Source organism: Diplotaxodon limnothrissa, linkage group LG18, assembly GCF_057381915.1.
Source record: "Diplotaxodon limnothrissa isolate DT_005_m linkage group LG18, D_limnothrissa_male_GT1.1, whole genome shotgun sequence".
NCBI lineage: Eukaryota > Metazoa > Chordata > Actinopteri > Cichliformes > Cichlidae > Diplotaxodon > Diplotaxodon limnothrissa.
The window spans coordinates 19,818,102-19,838,704 of NC_140613.1; the positions used below are offsets into that span (position 1 = coordinate 19,818,102).

Here is a 20,603-nt window from a genome sequence, read left to right on the forward strand (position 1 = left end):
TGATTGATTGGTTGGTTGGTTGATTGCATTTTGTACAATTAGATACAGTACAAACTCAGTTTAAAACTACTCAACTCCCTCTGCGCTTCACTGGTACATGTTTTTTGGTATGAGGTTAGGCCTAATTAAATTAAATTCGAAGACCCCTCTGAAAGTCCCCAAAAGTACCACTGTAGCTTTAACTACTTTAATAGATATGTATACAGCTTTTTTTTTTTTAACGAAACCTATGCAGCTTAGAATTTGTATATATAAAAAAGACCACTTGAGGATACAAAACTGCAATGACATGCATAAGCACACACACAAGCCCACACACAGCCACCACTTATCAGTCTTTGGCAACAAGCCTAAGATCCCTGCCATGTCCTCTAGTCATGTCTCAGGCAATTCACTGCAATGCTGCTGTTGTTCATTCATAACACAGATCTACTGTCTCCATAGGCGTGGAGAATTCCCCAGTATTGCCAGTGCAAACCAGAAGTTTTTTTTTGTTACTGGGAAACAAATGCAACACCTCCTCTTGTCACTTGCAGTACGTAGGCTCTCAGCTGGAGCAGTTTGGAAATTCAGGGCAGACAATTAGAAACTCCATTAAGCACAGTTGATTCCTCTGAGGTAGTTGGACCAAAAGCAGCATGCACCCTGGGATCTGTAGGACTCGGATATGAAGCACTATCAGTCCTTATTCTGCATCTGTGCTCACTGTTAGATGAACCCTTTGACCTCAATCAAAACTTTATGAGTCAGCACATGGGTGTTGAAATGACACCCATGTGCTGCGAAGCATGACTGTGTGGATTGAGTTAAGGATCGTTATAAGATCAAATTGCTTCAGATAAATAGTTTGTTTAAACCTTGGACTTTTTCAATCATTTTGAAGGTTAATGTTTGATTTTCTGTATTTATATTATTATGGTGGTATGGCTCAGACAGTTTCATTTCCAATTACAGCTAAAATATAAGGGAAGTATGAGTTTTGAGTGATGCTGCCATGCTGGCAGCATTTTTTCCCCATTTTTCTCTCTGATAACTTCAGAATAACTCAAAAACATTGTCCATAGAAAGTGAAACAAAGCCATTTAATTGATTTAACTTTCTATACAAAGTTGCCAAAGTCTGCATTTTGCATGGCAATCTCATTGCATCATTCTCTCCTACAGTCTGAACAGTATAAGATCATGGAAGCAACAAGGAGCAGGAAGTGAAGTATTAAACACTTCATTTTTTAGGCGCAAAATTCACCCCGTAGGGACTTCTGGTGAACTATGTGTGTGTGAGCAGGCTTAAATGTTTGCACCTGCTTTCCTTTGTAGTATCAGATTTGCACCTGGCTTTTGTGGTGTTAAAGTTTTCCCTCTTTGTCTCCAGTCTTGGAAGTGTGCTGCTTAGGGCTATGGTGTGAACAAAACAAACACACTCGGGTGTTGTAAACTACTGCAAACTACTGCATTAAATATGAACGGTTTATAATGTCCCATAATAATGTCGCAGCAGCCGATATATTGAAATAGGAGCAGTGGGTAAAATATATCAGTAAGGGTTCCACGGCACAGTAGAAGGACGCCAGATGTCAGGAGCACCTAGAGCCCCAGTATTGTGGTTAATGTGTGGCAGGTACAGGATACTGTGTGGTGGGTGTCATACTAGCAATGCTAACAGACCCAGCAGCACTTTATATTTGCCACTTGGTCAGTTTTCAGTAACTGATGAATATAACATCAGGTTTAGGTTAAAGTTCTTTTTCTAATGTCAGTATATAATGTTTTGTAACATTAGGTTTAACACTCATAGCAAATGCCGATGTATATATATAATTTGAACTTGAACTGCTAAGGTCACAGAGGATTGTGACCTCCTGAATGCAGCAGTAATGGTAGAGGACGTACAAGAACACGATTGGCTAAAGAGCTGACACACACACACATACAGAGATTCCTTCGTGTATTAGTTTCCAAGGCAGACGTCACGGTCAGTGGAAAGTTTATTAAAAGATTCAAGATGAATTTTAATCTTCGGCACAGTGTTGCACAACAAAATTGCAAATCAATCAAAAACACTAAATAAATACAATGAAAAACATTCTAGGTTTGAATCCACTGCTTTGTTTTTTTGTGTTGACTTTGCATGGTTGCCCATGTGCCTTTATGGATTCTCTCTCGCCTCCTAAACAGTCCAAATACATGCTTGTTGATGAACTGGAGGTTCTAAATTGGACATATGCGTGAATGTGAGTGGTTGCCTGACTCTGTGTGTTAGCTTAACACCATCATCTTACTGTAATGCCTAGCTCCATGTGCAACAGGCTCTGCTGACCAACAGCTTAGAAACAGGAAACCCTCTTAAACTTAGTGCTGCATTTCCTTTCCTCCCCAGCAATATACACACCATGTTTGCAGTCAACTGGATGATGATTTGACTAGAAATGTGAACACACACACACGCGGACAAACGCACATCACACATACAGACATGACTCGATTTATCGGAGCGAGATGCAGGAATCTAGACTTTGTCTCATATTTTGCTGCACTAGATGTGATTAAAATTAGAATCTGATTGTTTTGTTCAGCCGTACGACTCGGGCTTTTATCTCCTTTTCATGTTGATTCATGTTGTTTATGTAGTAGAAGTTTTTAAGCAGCATTTTGAGTCACAGAATGTCTCATATTCTCTCACGTTTCTACTCTGCGCTTCTCGAGGAGCTGGCATGACATTACGCTATGACAACCAGTTCTAGCTATTGTGAGTCAACAGATCTGTGAGGTATCTCAAGGACACAGAGAAGTGACAAACTTCAGAGATAGGAAACAGTGAAAGTAGTTTCTCTCCAAAGTGGTTGTGGTTCATTTATTCTCCACAAGGGGGCAGCAGATATACAAAAAAATGTTTCTCTGAACAAGCTGCACCTCTGGCAAGGCCAGAGACTCTGGCTGTGGTTTATTTCTGTTCACTGAATTGATTCATCACAGTTAAATTTGTACATTTAATGAGAAAGTCTCACATAAAACATCTTTTTAAAAGATAAATGCTCCAAATGCATCCTCAGCATACTTGCTTCCATTTTTGCCCTTAATGTTCATATTATTTAACCAAGAAAAAAAAGAAGAACATTTGACAATAATAACAAACTCACACAGTCTCTGTAACCATGACAGCCAATCTTCAGAGTCAAAATCACTTGAAATGTCAATTTAAATTATTACTCTGTACTATCTGCAGTGTGTTTCATAACAGCAGTGTTTCACTGATTTTGGATGTATCGTTTCTGGAGTGAAGGGAACATTAATTGTCTCTGGTAGAAGGAGGAAGCCAAACAGATCCTCATTAGGGAATACTTTATCTTTCCCCGACAAAGACGTATGTCCATGTCTGTGGTGCGCACGAGCTCCCTCCCATTTCTGAGAAAACTCACTTTGTACTCGGAACCACAAGCTCTGTTTTTTCTTTCTTAGAAGCGCGCAGTATATCACATCCAAAGTGATGAATGTTGTATTGAGACTATTATTATTATTTTTTTATACTGCAGTGTCAAATTAATATCTATCACTCACTGGCAACTCAATAGGAATACAAAAGGTTTTTGATTTAGAATCTGATTGAATCCAAGCCTCGGTTCCTAACTTTCTTTCCTTGCCTATCTTAGTATGTAAGATTTTATCTGCCCTCCATCTCCCTTTCTCTCTCTATCAGTCTTTTCTCTCTCTCTCTCTCTCGCAGATACTTTAGAAAAATGCAAATGACTGACGCGGGTATCAGCACTTCACATTCACATTCCTTCATCCATTTTATCCAAATCTTACATAAAAGGGACAGACAATAGCCGGCAAAAGAAAATCTCTCTCCGTCTTTCGCTCGGTCTCTCCTCTTTCCTCGTCTTGCTGTCTCTACAGATTCAGTTTGGTGAGAGAATGTCAAACCAAGTCCTAGAAAAAGCCTCTAAATGTTTCATGCCCTTTCATCACGGGGATGCTGCTAAAGACACGTGTGTTTTTCCTAACACAGAATGCATCTGTGCTGTGCTGTGTTGTGTTCTCCTTAGCCATGCAACAAAAGGAATGAAACCAGAGGCACATAAACATGATGTCCATCATGCCTGCAGGTTATTCTGGCTGGTGCGTTTTACATTGATTTACCTTTACTGCTACAGTGATCCTCGTCCTCTTAATTGTGCTGAAGACAGCCGCAGAGAAACAATCAATTGGTTTGCAATTGTTCCTAGTCAGATGGAAACACAGAATAGGCCTACAGGGTGCTCTCACGATGCTTTCACACGAACTGAGGGGCCAAGATGTGTTTGAAGGCAGTTCAAAGCTTTAGTGTCACAGTGTTATTTGTTGATTGTTGTCATTTGTGTTCATTGGGGCTGTACTTTCACTTCCATCACATGAATCCATCTGTTGTGTCACTGTGTGGATCTTGAGTTTTGCCTGAATGTGTGTGTTTCCTGCTCATACTCTGCGTGTTGGACCCTGTTGCGGTTGATCCTTTAAGCCAGACTTAACATGCTCTTTGCGTGGCCACTGTTTTCTTTACAAAATAAAATGTGTGCTCCTATCTCTTTGATAGGCCTATAAGCTGTGAGGGCAAGAATGCCGTGTAGTATAAGCCAAAGCTGATTAAGAATCAACTTTGTATGCAGTTTGCAGTTTCATGCAGCCTTCTCGCATTTTCAAACTGCTTTGCAACTTCGGATTTGAAGTGTAATTAAAAGAGACAGTTGTGAGATGAGTCGCCCCAGTTTGAACGCGCACATAATCCAAAAGGACGCACGTGCACGCGCATCCATTTCTCAAAGGGAAGAAGAAGAAAAAACACCCAGCCCCTCCCCCCTTTTAAGTTTACATTTTGCAATACAAATTCCAATATTCGCAAATTTTCGAGATTGGGATCATTCATTTGTCCCGTGCAACTCCTGGGAATTACTAATACTAACCTCAATCACGTATGATTGCGTTAAAAGAGTTGGAGAGGGAGACAAGGGGTGAGAGAGACAGAGAGGGAGATCGAGAGAGAGGGAGGGAGAGAGGGAGGGAGGCAGGGAGAGAGAGAGAGAAGCTGTGGACCGCCACCATTCACTCGCACATACATACAGTATTCATTCGGGACTCGCTGGAAATAATGCTTAGGTCACTTTATTATTTGTGCGCTACAATGAAAAGCACTCCGGCGTGTGTTCGCCTCAACTAATTGTTGCTTTTCAGACGGGAATCACTGCCTGCAGGCTTAAATTACATCTCTGCAGCATCCTTGCAGAGTAGCCTCTGCTCGCCGATTCCATTTTTTCCCCGACTGCATTTAAGCGGTGCCATCGACGGAACCGGAGACTGGTTCACATACACGGGCTCCTACACCGCATCCTGGACCGGCAGCGGACTTCTCTTTGAGCATGGAGTAAAAAGATCATTACGGAAAGAAAAAGTTAGTAGTCTTCTCCACGCACGAGCAGTGCCCCTGGGTTTGGGTTTAATGCTTATCGAAAGGCGTCAGGAACCCAGAGGGTAGGCTGGTGTGCGGATGAGGAAAACGATGTCGTGCTCGTCAGCCGCGGCGCTGTTCACCTGGAATACCTGAAGCGCTCTCGTCTATGGCACGCAGCAGCATCAACTTAGAAACACTGTTGCATGTTTTCATGTCTGATATCTGGGTCCTTGTGGCCTAACCCTTAGATATTTTATATAAGATCGGTTGCTGTTGATTGAAAAGCCCGAGTGTCGAAGCAAAACTCGCAGCAGCTGATCATATTTATAGATATATATCTAAATATACTCTACTGTCCCCACAAGAGGATGCTGCCCGAAGCGCAATGATACCCTGGACTCGAAGGATTTTCGTGATCAGTATGACATTTAGTTAAAAAAAAAAAACAACCCAACAAACTCGTGGACCTAAGGACAGAATCAACGTTCTTATTTTTATTTCCGCCACACGCCAATTACCTACAGTGAGATCCGACATCTGCCGAAGTAGACTTTCCGTTTTCAGACTCGGTTCGGGGAGATGGCCGCGATCGCCAGCTCCCTGATCCGGCAGAAACGCCAGGCGAGGGAATCCAACAGCGACCGGGTCTCGACTTCGAAACGTCGCCCCAGTCCCAGCAAAGACCCCCGCTCTCTCTGCGAGAGGCATTTCTTGGGGGTCTTCAGCAAAGTCCGTTTCTGCAGCGGCAAGAAAAGACCCGTTCGGCGGCGACCAGGTCAGTGCCGTAGATTTTTTTTTGTTCTTGTTGCTTTTTTCTTTAAACTGATGTGTGTTACGTCTGTGTATGGAAGCGGTTTCCCCCAACCTCCCCCCACCACCACCACCACGCGCCACCCCGCCCCTCTTTGAAGCAGCAGAGGCATTATACTGCAGTCAAGGGCTTCAATCTGAACCGGAGGAGAAGGTAGATTTTCTCCGCGGTGCGAAAAAGAAAGAAAAAAGAATCCACCTGTTCCATGAGGTCTTCTTGTTGTCTGTCTATCCCACCGCAACCCTCCCCCACATACCGAGCGGTACCGGCCAGAATGCACGGTGGATGATCTACATGCCGTGACGTTACCGGTTTATGCATCGTGATAGTGCTCTGATCAGAATAATAAATTAACCCCTGAGCAAAAAATTCTTCCCCAGCCAAAGCTCGAGCGGGATTTGACTCAAAAGCATTACAATAAATCTAAGCCTCTGATTTTTTTATTTCCCCCCACACATAATAATCCCCAGCCCGACCCCCCAATTACACAATTACACAATTGCAACTTGAATAGCTATATGGAAGAAAAAGAAGAAACCTGCTTTAAAATGGCCCAAATTCAATATTAATGCAGGTTGGGGGTAAGGAGCGGAGATAAGTTGCACTGCAGTGCACCAAGGCTCTTTTCAGATTAAATGTTTTAATGGTAAATGTTTATTGCTTATTGCAGAGAGGGAGCTTTACTGCAGTGAAGGGAGGTATAGCTTTAGTGATTAAGAGCTGCCCTGGCTGTATTGATATACAAAGACTCAGGTACTACTACAATTCACGTAAATTCACGTAACCTTCTCTCTATCTCTCTCTTTTTTTTAAACAATTCGAAATGTTTCTGTCCTGGTGCACAGATAACAAGCCAAGAGTGCAAGTCACCTCCCCCTCCTCACTATCCAGATAGTTCTGGTTTGTGATGAGCGACAGTAAGATCCATTCAGTGTCCCAACAGACAGATGAGGAGTGAGACAGACGGGCAGTCAGGCATCAATATTTAAGGCAGAAAGGGAGAAAAATGGAGACAGTCACCCAGCCAGCCAGACAGCCAGCTTTAAAACCCTGTAGTCTTGCAGCTTCCACAGACAATCCAACCTCATAAACTGCAGCAAATTACTTGATTAAAAACATAACCATTCAGCCAAAGCAGTCAGTCCTCCAAACACTAACGGGCAGGTAGGTAACTCCTTCCACATGGCCAGTCACAAAGCAGACAGACAGACAGGGAGGCAGACGGATGCTGTATGTCCTCTAATTGATTATCCATATATTTCCACTGATGTGTTGCCATATATTTGCTTATAAACAACCGATACACTGGAGAATTTATGAATTCTGCCTGTTTAAAAGCCTGTTGTTTTTCCTTCTATTCCCCCACCCCCACCCCCCCCACCTCGTAAGATGCACCCTCGAAACCTCCACAGGTGTCCCATAAGGGCTGCAGGCTAGGTCAGTAGCTCAGCCTCCATCCGTGTGTGCTGTGTTTCTTTTCGTCTCCACCCCATCTCGCGCCCATGTCGACTTCCCCCTCGGCCAGGGAGGGGTGGGGAGGGACAGAGAGGGAGGGAGGGTGGGAGGGACCTGGGGCTTCAACACCTGTCTGACAGCCGGCGACCCTCTCCCTTGCTGACTTTCTTCTTCTCCCCCCCTTCATCTCTCCTTCCTGTGTGGCTTTCTTGGACTTTTAAAGCTTCATTTCTGACCTGTTTCTAGCTAAAACTCTCCTATAGCCAGCCGTCTGTTGCTCCTCTGTCTCCTCTCCCTGCCTCTTCTCATTTCGTTTCTGCCCCATTCTCTTTGTCAGTCAGTGTCGGATCAGTCTCTATCCTCGCTCCCCGTCTTGTGTCTGTACTACTGTGTAAATGTTCTAGAGGTTTTTTTTTCTTTTAATTGTAGTGTATATTGGTGTATATGGATATGATGTGTTCCTCCCTGTGAAGCGTTATAGAGCAGGTGATCATTCACCATTTCATGGTCATGACGCCATTTGTCAACGTACCTAAATGTTTTTGTCCTTCTGTATTGGTATGAAGTAAATCTGTTGATGTTCTAGTGGCCCGTGCACTCACAGGGTGGCCTTAAGCTTGTTGCAGCTGAAAGACGCACAAACACACGTTGGAAACACTGGAGTTTATCTGGAAGTCTGTTCATGCCTACACACACACACACACACACACACACACACACACACACACACACACACACACACATGCTGATTCTGTAAATGATTGATGATTGAAGCGATGAGGCGTTGGCAGTTGCTCAGGCCTGTGCTGAGGCCTTAATTCATGGAAGTGTCTTTATCACATGTGATTTACTGATGTGGCCACTCCCAAGTGCTTACACACACACAAGCATATGCTACATTCTCTACATTACCCTCCCATGATGGATGATGAAGGGCCTGTCCCAGGAATTGATGCCGCTAACCCACAGGTAGGTGAGATGGGGAAGTGACAGTTAGGATGATGTACAGAGGAACTCACACTCGCTGGGGAGTCCTTCTTCGAGCCCTCTCCTCTACATTTTGTCTTCTGAAAAATAAACATAACTAGAGTTTATGCAACAGTAATTATTGCAGTGATCAGCTTTCAAGTAAGTACCTTAACATCTGTCAGTGCTTTTTGAAGTCTGATCAAAAACCATCCTTCTGTCCTGATAGCAAGCTTGAAAAAACGTTTCTTCTGCCAATTCATTTGGGACTTTTTGGGCCTGGTTGGACTAAAATGAATTGCACGTCCTCCAAGAATTTGTATGACCTTGGTGAACAGTCAAGCTTCTTTATTCCAGTCACATACACTATTTATCAGAATGTTTGTGCCTGCAAAGCAAGGATTTCATTAAATGAATGTTTATTTAGGTGCACAAAGAGAAACTAAGTGCCAATTAAATTGTGACAAAACGCATAATTTGTTCCTTTTGTGAGACAGACTGAACTGAGGATTAGTCATCTTTAGTATCTATTTGTTTTTCCCAGACTTTACACAAAACAGCGCATTACTGTGCCGCTGTAGAGTAGTATTACTCACGATGAGCCTCAAGAAAACCATGAATGTATATATACTCATTGCATGATCATATCTTTTATTTTACCTGCTTTAAAAATAGTTTTATTTTATTCTTAATCATCAGGATATAATGATGTCATCTGACTTGGACTTCCTGCTTTTGCACAAAATCAAACAAGAGAAGCATGTTTTTTTTCTCAGATAAAAACTGCTTTCCACACATCAGCTTTTACTCAGCATTGCCTGAAGCTGAGAGGCTTTTTTTTTGCCCTCAGCTAATCCTCGCTTCCACCTGCTCCACCTGAAGAGAGGAGCATTTTGAGCAGCACTTTGGCCACGCGCCAGAAGTCATACCCTCCAAAGTTGGAGGTCGAAACAGGGTTATCTTACTGGGAAACAAAAAAAATTAAATAAAATGAAACCTCCTCCAGAACTTCCTTTCTGTTTCCTTTCAGGAAATAAATAATAAGGAAATCATTTGGAGCGCAGCATAGAAACATGCCTGTTCAAAAGATTGATTTCATAAAAAATGTCAGTCATATTATTTCTAAAATGCATGGTTGCTTCATACCAAAGAAAGTACTGGCATGTCAGTGTGCATTAAATGTGATTTTAAAAGGCTGTTGAAAGGTAAACCACTGTGGTTTACTTATTATTGGTTTTCTGTTAACGTGTTGTCCTTGTAAAGGTTTTCCTGTCAAACAGCTACTTAACCTTTTATGGGCTCATGTGCTGCATCAGGTGATTCACAGCAAATTGTCCTTTATAGTGTTATTGATATTAGTGATGCAATATATATATTATTGAAATTGTTAAATGTGTAGTGCTTTTTGTGGGCAATTGTGGAAGCTGGATTGTGCCACAGGAATAATAAGAGTTCCTTTAAAATGGCTTATCACAATTGAATAGATACACAAGTCATAAAGTGAACAGTGAACCATCGTTAACCTTTTAGAGACTTTAAATACGACAAAAGAAATGAACTGTAAATGTTTTTAAGTAGAGTAAGTCTATAATTGTTCTGCTGATACGCTCCATCCTCCACAGCCAGCTTTTAATTAATCATGCACTACATTTTATGATCGTGAAACACTTCTTTTGGATGATTTTTTTTCTGAGTGTTAGCTGAAAGCGGAGGTATCAGCTAAATTGTGCTTTTTTCTCACCATTATGAGACTGTTGTTCTGACATATTCTTGGTGGGGACGGGGCTGGGGCCGACGGGTGTGTGTGTGTGTGTGTGTGTGTGCGTGCGTGCGTGTTACGTGTGTGTGCACGTTCCAGAGCCACAGCTGAAAGGCATCGTGACACGACTGTTCAGCCAGCAGGGCTTCTACCTGCAGATGCAGCCGGATGGAACCATCGACGGCAGCAAGGACGAGAACAGCGACAACAGTGAGTGGAGCATTTTGGAAGCCACAGCTTCCAGCGTAAAACATTTAATGGCCACGAGTCGGTTATATAATAGATTGCTGCCTTTATACGCTTTAGCATTTTTAATTCTTATATAACTCGTGCTATTTGGGTGACCTAAAGCACTCTAAAATTAATTTATGACACCCTCGCTAAATTGGATTATCTTGATTGAAAAACAGATTTTAAAGGCAAGAAATACCCCAGAGCCAAATGCTCTCTTTTCTGCATATGATTATGTAATAATATGCACATAAATGTGCCAAAATCTGCTCAAATGTTTTATGTACTCCAAGCCTGTTTTCTCAAAAATGATGTAGTCTCTAAATATCATATTTATCTGGTAACTATAATTAATTTGCTATAGTAAAAACAATTCTGGTATCCCCACCAGGTCCCTACTAGGTAAACCATTTCTACTGTGTACACTTCATGATTGAAAGTGTCACATTGTTTTGATTGATACGGCTCCAAAGCACGTGTGACCATCACATCAAAATTTCCTTCCTGGAAAAAGCCATTGCTAGAAGTGGTTGTAGGCCCATAGCTTCACTCCATGCCACAAGAACCTCCTAAATAGTCTCTGGGGTATACCCCATCCACCTCCACAAGAACAGAAAGGAGTGCAAAATCAGCCGTGTCTGTAGAGAGTCTCTTATATTAAAACTTGCAGCTTTTTGTTAAGAGTTTCCTATAAAGGATCAAGGAATAGACAGCACATATGTCAGGGGGGAACAACTGTCAAAGCTATAATGATGACACTCCCAGTCTGGAGTGAGGCCAATACAGGAAACCAACCATGACTTTTCTTCTTCTTCTCCTGCCTTACTTACAGAAAACCGCAGCCACAGCTGCTGGACCAGGGCAGTTATGTGCTGAAATGAATGCTTCACTCCTCCATTGTTGTTGCTGTATATTTTAAGAGGAGATAGATCTTTAATGAGAACCACTTAGGGCATAAAGTGAGGGTCTTCAGGACAAAACGGATTACTGCATAAGGGGGATGGGAAGGAAAGTGAGAAACATTCACATATAATGCATTTCATGTGTTTAGCTTGAGCAAACAGCTGGTTTTTTTTGTTGTTTCTTTTGAAGGTTTCCATTGTGTCTAAAGGTTTTAGCTGGTTGAGGGTTTAGCTGCATGTGAGGATTTCCCCACCTTTAGGTAATCCTCTAGTTAAGCAGTCCCCCTGGCCCAGGGATGGAAGAATGCAGTGAATAATTCAGCCACAGCAAACTAAAAATACCATCTTCTCCGTTTGTACCCAATGAATAATTCTCTATATTAGATGCCTCAAGCATACAGACTGTCTAAAGTAAGACACACAGAGGGAAGAGGCGAGCAGGAGGTGCCACTAGAGGAATTCAAAGTGTAGAATAGAGGAGAAGATGGAGACAGTAAGAGGAAGAGAAAGGGGAAGAATAATCGCTGTCAGAAAAAGAGAAAGGAGATTTTGTATTCAGGTCTTGCACTGAGCCATTGATCTCTTAGCTGGATTATTAGAATAATAGATTATCCTCCACCCTTCAACTACGACATCCTCTGACCCGCCTCATCCACAGCTTTAGCTGATAGAATACAGCAATTTATTTTCAGGGGGTGCTTCAGTGGAACCGATGGTAGTGAGGAGCATGATGGCGCCTGAATAATAGCAGTGACCTGTACCCAGAGTGCACTTGGTTTCCATTTTCATTTTTATCAATTGCTTCATTTCAGTGCGGAACGGGAAGCGGTGAAACAAGGACACCGCTGAACAGGAAACAGTTTTAGTGACAAAAAGGAGGAAAATGATGATGAAAAATGAGAAAATAATGGAATTTCTTCTTTAATCATGCCTCTCTCATTTTTAAATAGCTCGATTTTATTATGGGTTTGGCAAATTGTGCAAAGTGCTCGACTGAGTCACAAAGTTGCTGCCTTCAGGCTCAATATACAGTTACAAGTATGGAAAATTGCTTTAGTGGTAAGCATGACTGGCTGGAAGCTGTACGCTTAACTAACAGCGAGGGCTTAGGAACACCGTTCCATTAATTACCATCCATGTTCAAATTTGAACAGTTATTAATTTGATTGTCATCAGTTGATCGCCTGCAGTAATTATCTGCACACTCTGAAGCCCTAGAAAGATACTGCTGGTTATGAGACACCTGCGGTTTCAGGCAGTCACGCTTCATCTATCTCTGATGCTCCGGGTTTGATGGATGGAATAAGGATAGACTTCCTTATTACCTGAAGACCCATACGCTAATTTCAAGTGCTTTCAGTTTCCAGCTGGAGTGTGGAAAAAAAAAAAAAGCTCTATATAATTGCAAATGTGACAGTGTATACCTGGATTTCTCTCTGGATTTGGAGATATGCCCTTGGCATTTGAAATTTGGCTAAGTTTCTTTCTGAAACTTTTCCTGCAGGGTTTATTTCCTGCTGTGCTAGTATTCCTCACATGAAATTCACTTGCCTGAGTCTAGCCGTTGTTTGAACCTATTTTGTCTGGCCCTTTGACGATAACAGATCCCTGGAGAATCGCTTAACTCTTCCAGCGCCAGCCCGGCCTCTCTTTTTTCAGTGAGAGATAGGATTGAGGTGATTAAGGAGGAAGAATCAGTGTGAGAATAGTCATCAGGTAGTTATGGAATCAATCAAATGCTGGTGCTGGCATTTAGATGATAACTGAATGACAGCTTCTGTCAGCTCTCAAATTTTTTGGCAGGCAAATGAGAGCAGGGATTGTGGATCGTAATTATAACATAATAGTGTAGTAGTGGGCCATATTTTATGTCTCTTTTCCTCCCACTATTCAAGCAAGGCCGAACTGTTGATGGTGCCTCTGACAGACACTGCCAGACATCGACGAGACAAACGCAGCAGCGGCTAATGGAAAGAGGAGTGAGGGAGCATACAGAGGAGGTAAAGAAATGACGGAATAAGAAGCAGGGAACAGATGGAAAAATAGCTGAGAAGTCTTAGAAAATCAAACTGAAGGGGCTGAAGTACCCATTCTGTCTGGCCTCAAGGGTATATGTCCCTGCATAGCGGCCGGCAGGTATCACGCGCACCACTGGCCCCGAGGTCAGGTTTAAACCATTGGCAGCACGTCGATATTTATTGAGTGAAATAGAATCTGTTCAGAGGACAGACCTGTGTTGGCCCGATGCCTTTTTTTCCCCCTGCCAGCCTTTTCTGGTAGTCCCCATTGACACTTGCAGAACAATCACTCCAACATCACGGGGAGTTCACAGTACGCAAAGCACGCCCTCACCAAACCAACGCCCTTGATGGTTCAGTCCGCTCAGGAGATTCAGTAGCATTTGCCTGCAGCAGTTTAGTGATTGATGGGGTCTTAAATCAAAACACAATTTCGGTTGTTTGCTATCACAGATCTATGTCTACGCTGTTTTATTGACGCTCGTCTCACTGCTTTAAAGATTATGCTGCATACTTTCAGGTATGGATCAGCGTTCAGTAATCACTGAGTCAGAAGCAGGTTTTCAGATTGCAGTGGAATATGATCAAAATGAACGCTGATGACTTAAAACCTGAACATTTGTGCCTGGACATACTAGCTGCACTCATAGTAAGCCTCATTTCTACCGGTATGGCAGCTTATCAATTCCTTTCTGACTGGCAGTGCCAGTTACAATTTCTCATATTGGAGCTGCTGCAAACAGAGTCACATATGTGTGCATAAATAGTACATAGTTGCTTTCATTTTGCAAAATCTAAGCCATCCAGGAGACTTGAATTCAACTAGATGTACAAAGAATCACAGGATGCTTTGTGATTCTTTGTGCAGTTACCTCAGCTAGATGTCATTAAAAAAGTTTTGGATTCCTGCTGTTATGCGTCACTGTGCATCAGAGTTCCCTTTGTCTATGTCCTGCACTGTTCACTTTACCGCTGACAGACAGCCAAAGAACAGAGATCAGAGGGTGTTGTGTCTACAAGAGTTAAGTGAAAACTCAATTGTCCTATTCTGTCCTTTGTGTCTGATGTCTCTCTTTCGTCTCTGCCTCTTTGTAACTGTTTCTCCTCCACTCTGTCTGCTCTGCAGCCCTGTTTAATCTTATTCCCGTGGGTCTGAGAGTGGTGGCCATCCAGGGGGTGAAGAGTGGCTTTTACATTGCCATGAATGGCGAGGGCATGCTCTACAGCTCGGTAAGACGCGACTCCTCGCTCCAGTCACGCCGCCATGTCGCGCATGTTTGAGCGGTGCCAGCATGCGTATTTCTTCATTAACACGTGTTGTGTTTTGTTCTGTTTGTTGTCTGTTTTAATATCCCATTGCTGCAAAGACTCAGCCCTGCCAATCCCTTTCATCTCTGCTAAATTTAAGAGCTCTTCAGATGTGCCTTTGTGTTGCTGTGCAGCACTTATCTCTCCCAACCCCTCCCCATCCTTTGTTGCACCTCACATGCTTTGCATTTAATTTGATATTAAGTTCAGTGCTCAGTGAAGTGCTCTCAGTTTGTTTTGTATGAGAAAAAAAGTGTAGCGTAATCTTAACATATTAACAGAAAGACTCTGGGGTAAACGTTACAAACGTAAATGTGTAGAATATATGCACCGGGAGTTGGGGGGTCTCCAGCCAAAAGATGTGGCTGCTGCATTGAAGATCAAGACATGCATGTCTTAGGAAAATGAGCTGCAGAGGGAGCGTGTTTGTAAGACAGCGAGAAAGAACTGCAATACATATCCCAGTTGGGATGGTTATATAACCTCTAGTCTTAGCAGAGGATAGTGCTACTGAAGAAAGAAGCTGATGGGAGGGCTGCATCACTCCCAAACCTCTGCTGAGGGACTTGGTGATTGCTGTGTGATTGCCAGACAGCCATGATAAATGACTGGCGAGAGCTGGAATTCAAAATACTTGAAGGACACAGTGAAGCCTGTGTCTGCTAACTTGCAGCTTACATTTATTGATAAGGGCGCCGCTTTACTGTTAGGGTGACAAGGGGAAAAGTTTGAGTTGAGAAGATGAATGGTGGACACGATGTCTTTTTTTTGGTTGTTTGTTTTTTTTAAATGTGCTCTTGAATAACTGAAAAATTAGCTCAATTTACCATCGTTATTTCAGAATGACAAGCAGTTTTTACTCAGTACAACTTGAACACAACTCAGTGCCTAGACAGATGTATGAGGCACTCACAAGTTCAGAGAAGGACATACAGTAAATGCTCATGGTTTTATGACTCACCCAGTAGACAGATTCATTCATAACCAAAGGCTCATAAACAAGTGCACATCTCTCAGTCCTACTGTGAAGCTTATAATAATTCTCCTCCCACCTATCTATGTCTAATTAAAGTTTAATCCTGCCCAGACAGCAATCTTTTAATTTATCAAATTGACTCAAGTTGGGGATGCTGAATGACCCCCACACAAACCCGCTCTTTATAAAATCATCATTTGTGTCAGAGTACTTTATTATTATTAATTATAAACCATTTAGTACTTCAGTGTCAAGAGGCAGCTTTTGGTGTAACAAACATTTGTCTTTACTTATCATCATTTTATCCACATTTTTTTCAGATGCAGAATCAACTCTTTGAGCCTTCTAAAACAGCTAGAGTAATTTTTAATTAGAGGTTAGGATGTTTCTGCTGTAGCAGTCGAAGGACCGTTTTAATCAAAGCCACAAACTAAATGAATTTTCTAGCCATGTGGAAGGGGTCCGGTTCCTCAGATGTGAAGCATGGACGATTAGCATTGGTTATTTCCTTACCAATGCCTATAAGCCTATAAGCCTTGGAGGGGCTCATAAAAAGATTAAATTAACATGCAAACTACGTAAAAGCAAATATAGCCTCTGTTGTTTACCAGTACAGGTTATGTATGCGGATAAATAATAAAGCGTTGCAGGAATGGCATTATGGGGAGCATTTCTGTTCTTTATTCATGCATTAATGAGAGCTTTCTTGGTGCAACCACGGCCATAAAGTAAGTCCTTCATTCATTCCTCATTCTTAGTCACATTTACTTTTATTATTATTTGTCTGGGTCTTCATTGTTTTTCCGAGCCATCCTCGCTTATTCACTCTTGCTCCTGTCCTCCTGTCCTCTCTAAGATGAGCCTTCCATTTTACTATTTTGACTCCACCAACTATTAAGTTTGTCACTGCTTGTTTTGTCGTCTTGTTTTGCCTTCCTTACATCTGAGAGCAGAGATACATAGCTCTCTCCCGTGCCCCCCCCCCCCTTGGGAGATAATTACTGAGGGATATCCTCCTACTTCTCTAACACTGCCTCCCTTTTACTTTTTTCCTTCCTGCTTCTTTGTGCTGTCTTGTTAGTGAGAGAACGCGACAACCCTTTCTTCTGTTGTTGTTTGAGATGCTTCTGAGAAATTGCACTGCACCCTTGAGGACCTTTTCTGTCAGTCTTTTATCTGGGTGTCAGGTATCATTTTTTTTAGTACTATCACTGCTGATCAGTTAAGTCGTTACATATATGCTGCCTGGTTTTTCTTGCTTGCAGAGCTTGCTGATGAGGATTGGAAGCTGATGTAGCTGAGGGTGAGCTGGGTGATGGTGCTTATGTGGAGTGTTTAGTGATAAAGTGCGTGGGGGCTGAACATCTACAATGAAGAGTTCCCTTCCATTATTTATAACACTCAATATGACCTACTTTGCTGCACAACAGTAACCACTGCTACCGTCTACAGTATCTATCTATCTAAATATGTTAATTTATGTTGCAAAAAAATTGTAAATCGCACACTGTTTTGTTTTTAGATAAATGGCTCAATAGAAAATTGACGAAGGTTTGGTAGTTTGTCATTCTACTTGATTACTTTATGAGCTAAACTGGTGCTTCTGTGTGTGCAAACAATGTAGCTGCTCATGGTGTTGAATCTATGCTAATGCCATGTACAGCCACCTCCCCCCCCCTTCCCCCCAAAGGTAAAAAAAAGTAGGTGCGATTTAATTGCAGACAATCAAACACATCATCTGTGGAGAAAATTGAGAAAAGACAAAAAATAACACCTTGCTTCAAAGTGACTGACTCCAGAGTCAGACAGAGGGAAAAAAGATAAGCATGGAGGGAGGGAAAATTAGAAAAAAGTGAGAAAGAGAGTTTTCAGTTTAAGTAACGTCTAGACGATCCCAGACCTAAATCTCTCCAAGAATAATAATAAGCTCCCCGGGAGTTCCATGGCAGCGCTGGGATTGTCACAGGGCCCAGATCTCTCAGATACACCAGTGTCTCAAGCCCATGTTTAAATTGAGGTCCTCGCCGTATCCTCCACATCTTTATCCAAATTCAAAAGATGTCTGTCGGCAGCTGCTCCTCAAAGCAGAGCCAGAGAGTTGCCTCCCTCCTGTGATGGAGCCAGCAGCTGATTTAGATTCAGGATGCATTCAGCTCAGTTCTTTTGGCAACCCAGTTTGGCAATCCATTACATCTTGTTCTCATTCTTCGAGTTTCATTTTACATTCCATACATTGGCACTCACACCTTTCATAAGCCCCAAACACACACGTTACCTCACACTTATCTGGACAGAGGTGCAGAACCACCAGAGGTGGTGATGGGTATGAGGTTGTTTTGCTGGTTTTGCAGCTGGTATTAAAGTTAAGATAACCCGAAATCTAGATAAACATGATGTGAGTAACACTATCATGTCCAAAAAATCAAGGATGATGTGAAAATAGCAGCATTGGTCTTTAAAGTTCTCTGTGGAGTTTTTGAAGACTTCAGCGATAGAGGGGTTTTTATTTCTTTATTTTTCTATGATTTTCTATAAGAAGGTCACAATTTAGTTATTTTGAGGTAACACACAAGCGCACATTTAAAAACTTTTCAAAGGTTGTTGGCTGTCTTTTGCTCAATTCTCTGTCAAGGTGATCCCGCATTGCTTCAGGAATGTTGAAGTCCAGCTTCCGGGCCTCCTTCTATTCATTTTTACTGTATTGGCAGTGTGTTTGGAATCATTGTTTAAAACTAAAGCAGTTTCCAATCAGATTCTTTTCAGATGGTGTTGCATTGTCGGTCAAAATTTGACAGTTCTTTTCTGTGTTTATAATTCCACCAATTTTAACAAGCACCACCCAAAACCACAGATCACAGATTGGCTGTAGACAATCACTGGTGTTTTGACCTTCTCCATGCATATTGATGCCGATTTGGTATACCTTAGCCTTTTGTTACTGTTTTTTGTGAGAAGCTTCTTGACAGCCACCTTTCCATCGAGACCACCTCTGATGAGACTTTGACAAACAGTAGATGGATCAACTGACAGGCCAGATGCATCTCAATTCCTGTGTCAGGTCTTTCATGGATTTCCCCCCAATTTTTTAAGGACATGACATTCATTGTTCAAGACTGCTTTAAAAAAGTTGCTAGGAAGTCTGGCTCCTTGGAAGCAAAATATAGCGAAATGAGTGGTAATTCAATGCTGTAGTGCTACATTTATACCTTGTGCAAAGCAGGAATTGCAAACTCAAAAGGGTATTGGTGCGTTATTGTCCTTTCAAAAATCAGTTTGATGTTTGTTTCTGTCAAAACAGATGATAAGCTTTTATATTAAAAAAAGAAAAAAAATGTTGTGAAAATATGCAGAAACAGCCAAAATATTTGCATTCAGTTAGCAGTTTTGCTGTGTTTATTCACAGCGTCTCAGGTGAAGCTTTTTTTTTTTTATCAATCCGTAGGTCCAAACTGAGGTCCAACTAAAGGTGCAATGTAAGCACATGTCCAGTTTTGCTAACAAGTCTTCTGGTTTTGTCCATGAGATTGCTATGGAATATAAATAAGCATCCTTTCAATTACTTTAATATCAGCTTGCAGAGCCTGTTAGCTCTTTTTAAAAAACTTGTTTCAGTGCAGTAACAACTTCAATTAATTATGAGCTCCTGGCAGAGGAAGTGACAGGGCAAACTTGTTGTCCATATATTTGGGGCATTGAGAATGTGTGTTGATGTGTATTTTTGTGCTTTTTCTTTGTCCCTGCGGTTCTGTGGTTTATGTCCATTAATAAAATCTCATTAATCACAATAGAGTCTGACCCCATCTCTTCACCTCGCATTTCTACTCAGTCATCCGTGAACAAGGTTCTCTGTTAGAGACTTCAAAGTCACTTACATTTCACCCCAGTCATTCCCAAACTGCATCCAGGGTGCTTTCTAAACCGCTCCAGCTTTTCATGGACAGCACAGGGCATTGTTGCCGTGGAGAATGTGGAGGGAATTTTATAATGTGTCAGCAAAGCAAGTGGCTAATGGTGAATGGTAGGTTAGTACTTGGGTGCGTATGTATGTGGGTGTGTGTGTGTGCTCTTGGCCTAATTTGAGCACCAAACAGATGAAGTAGCGATGAAGCCTTCTGCTGTGTAATGTATCACTGTCTGCCCCCCACCCACTCAAACACATACATTCACACATAAACACACACAGAGCCAGACAGGCACAACGTGACCCCAGTGCCCTGACAGATCTTTGCCGTTTGACAGCGTTTCAGCAGGCATTCAGATACACTCTGCCGCCAGAGCTTGTCCTCTCTCCTGCTGACCAGTGAGACGTTTCCACACTGTCGACCATGTGACCTCCACTTTCCCTCAGTCCATTACTCAGCCTGCAATGCACTGAGGTCATACACACTGGGACTCATTACTCTCAACTGCGGCGTGCCATCCAAAAAGAGACCACACACACACACACTCTTTAAACTGTACTGAATATGACATAAACTAATTTAAAGCTACAGATTTTATTTATTTATTTATTTATTTTTTGCATGAAGAATCAGCCAAATGACTGTGTGTAATATACAGGTGCTGCTTAAAATGACTAACCAACAAAGCTCTACACAGATTTTTAGCACTCTTTAAATCCATACCACCTGCTGAAAAGATACCCAGATGACAACTAGCTGATAAACACAGTTTGGACTGCACAGTAAAGATGCCAGATGCTTTCCTCGGGAGCTGGTAAAGCAAAACAGAACTAAAAAGTAAAGCAGCTATAAAA

At 42.0% G+C, this 20,603-nt stretch overlaps 1 protein-coding gene across 4 annotated transcripts in view; it reads left to right on the forward strand.

Moving 5' to 3' along the window:
* The window catches only part of fgf12a (fibroblast growth factor 12a), a 30,976-nt gene that overhangs the window by 7,949 nt on the left and 2,424 nt on the right, over positions 1-20,603 (forward strand). For 2 of the 4 annotated variants that reach the window (XM_085376929.1, XM_085376928.1), the window contains exons 2-3: positions 10,512-10,622; positions 14,690-14,793. In XM_085376929.1, coding sequence (XP_085233055.1) covers positions 10,512-10,622; positions 14,690-14,793 — 215 coding nt within the window. Of the gene's footprint in view, positions 1-6,000; positions 6,197-7,621; positions 7,670-10,511; positions 10,623-14,689; positions 14,794-20,603 lie in introns of those variants that run through there. The other 2 variants (XM_085376926.1, XM_085376927.1) reach the window with 2 other exon arrangements.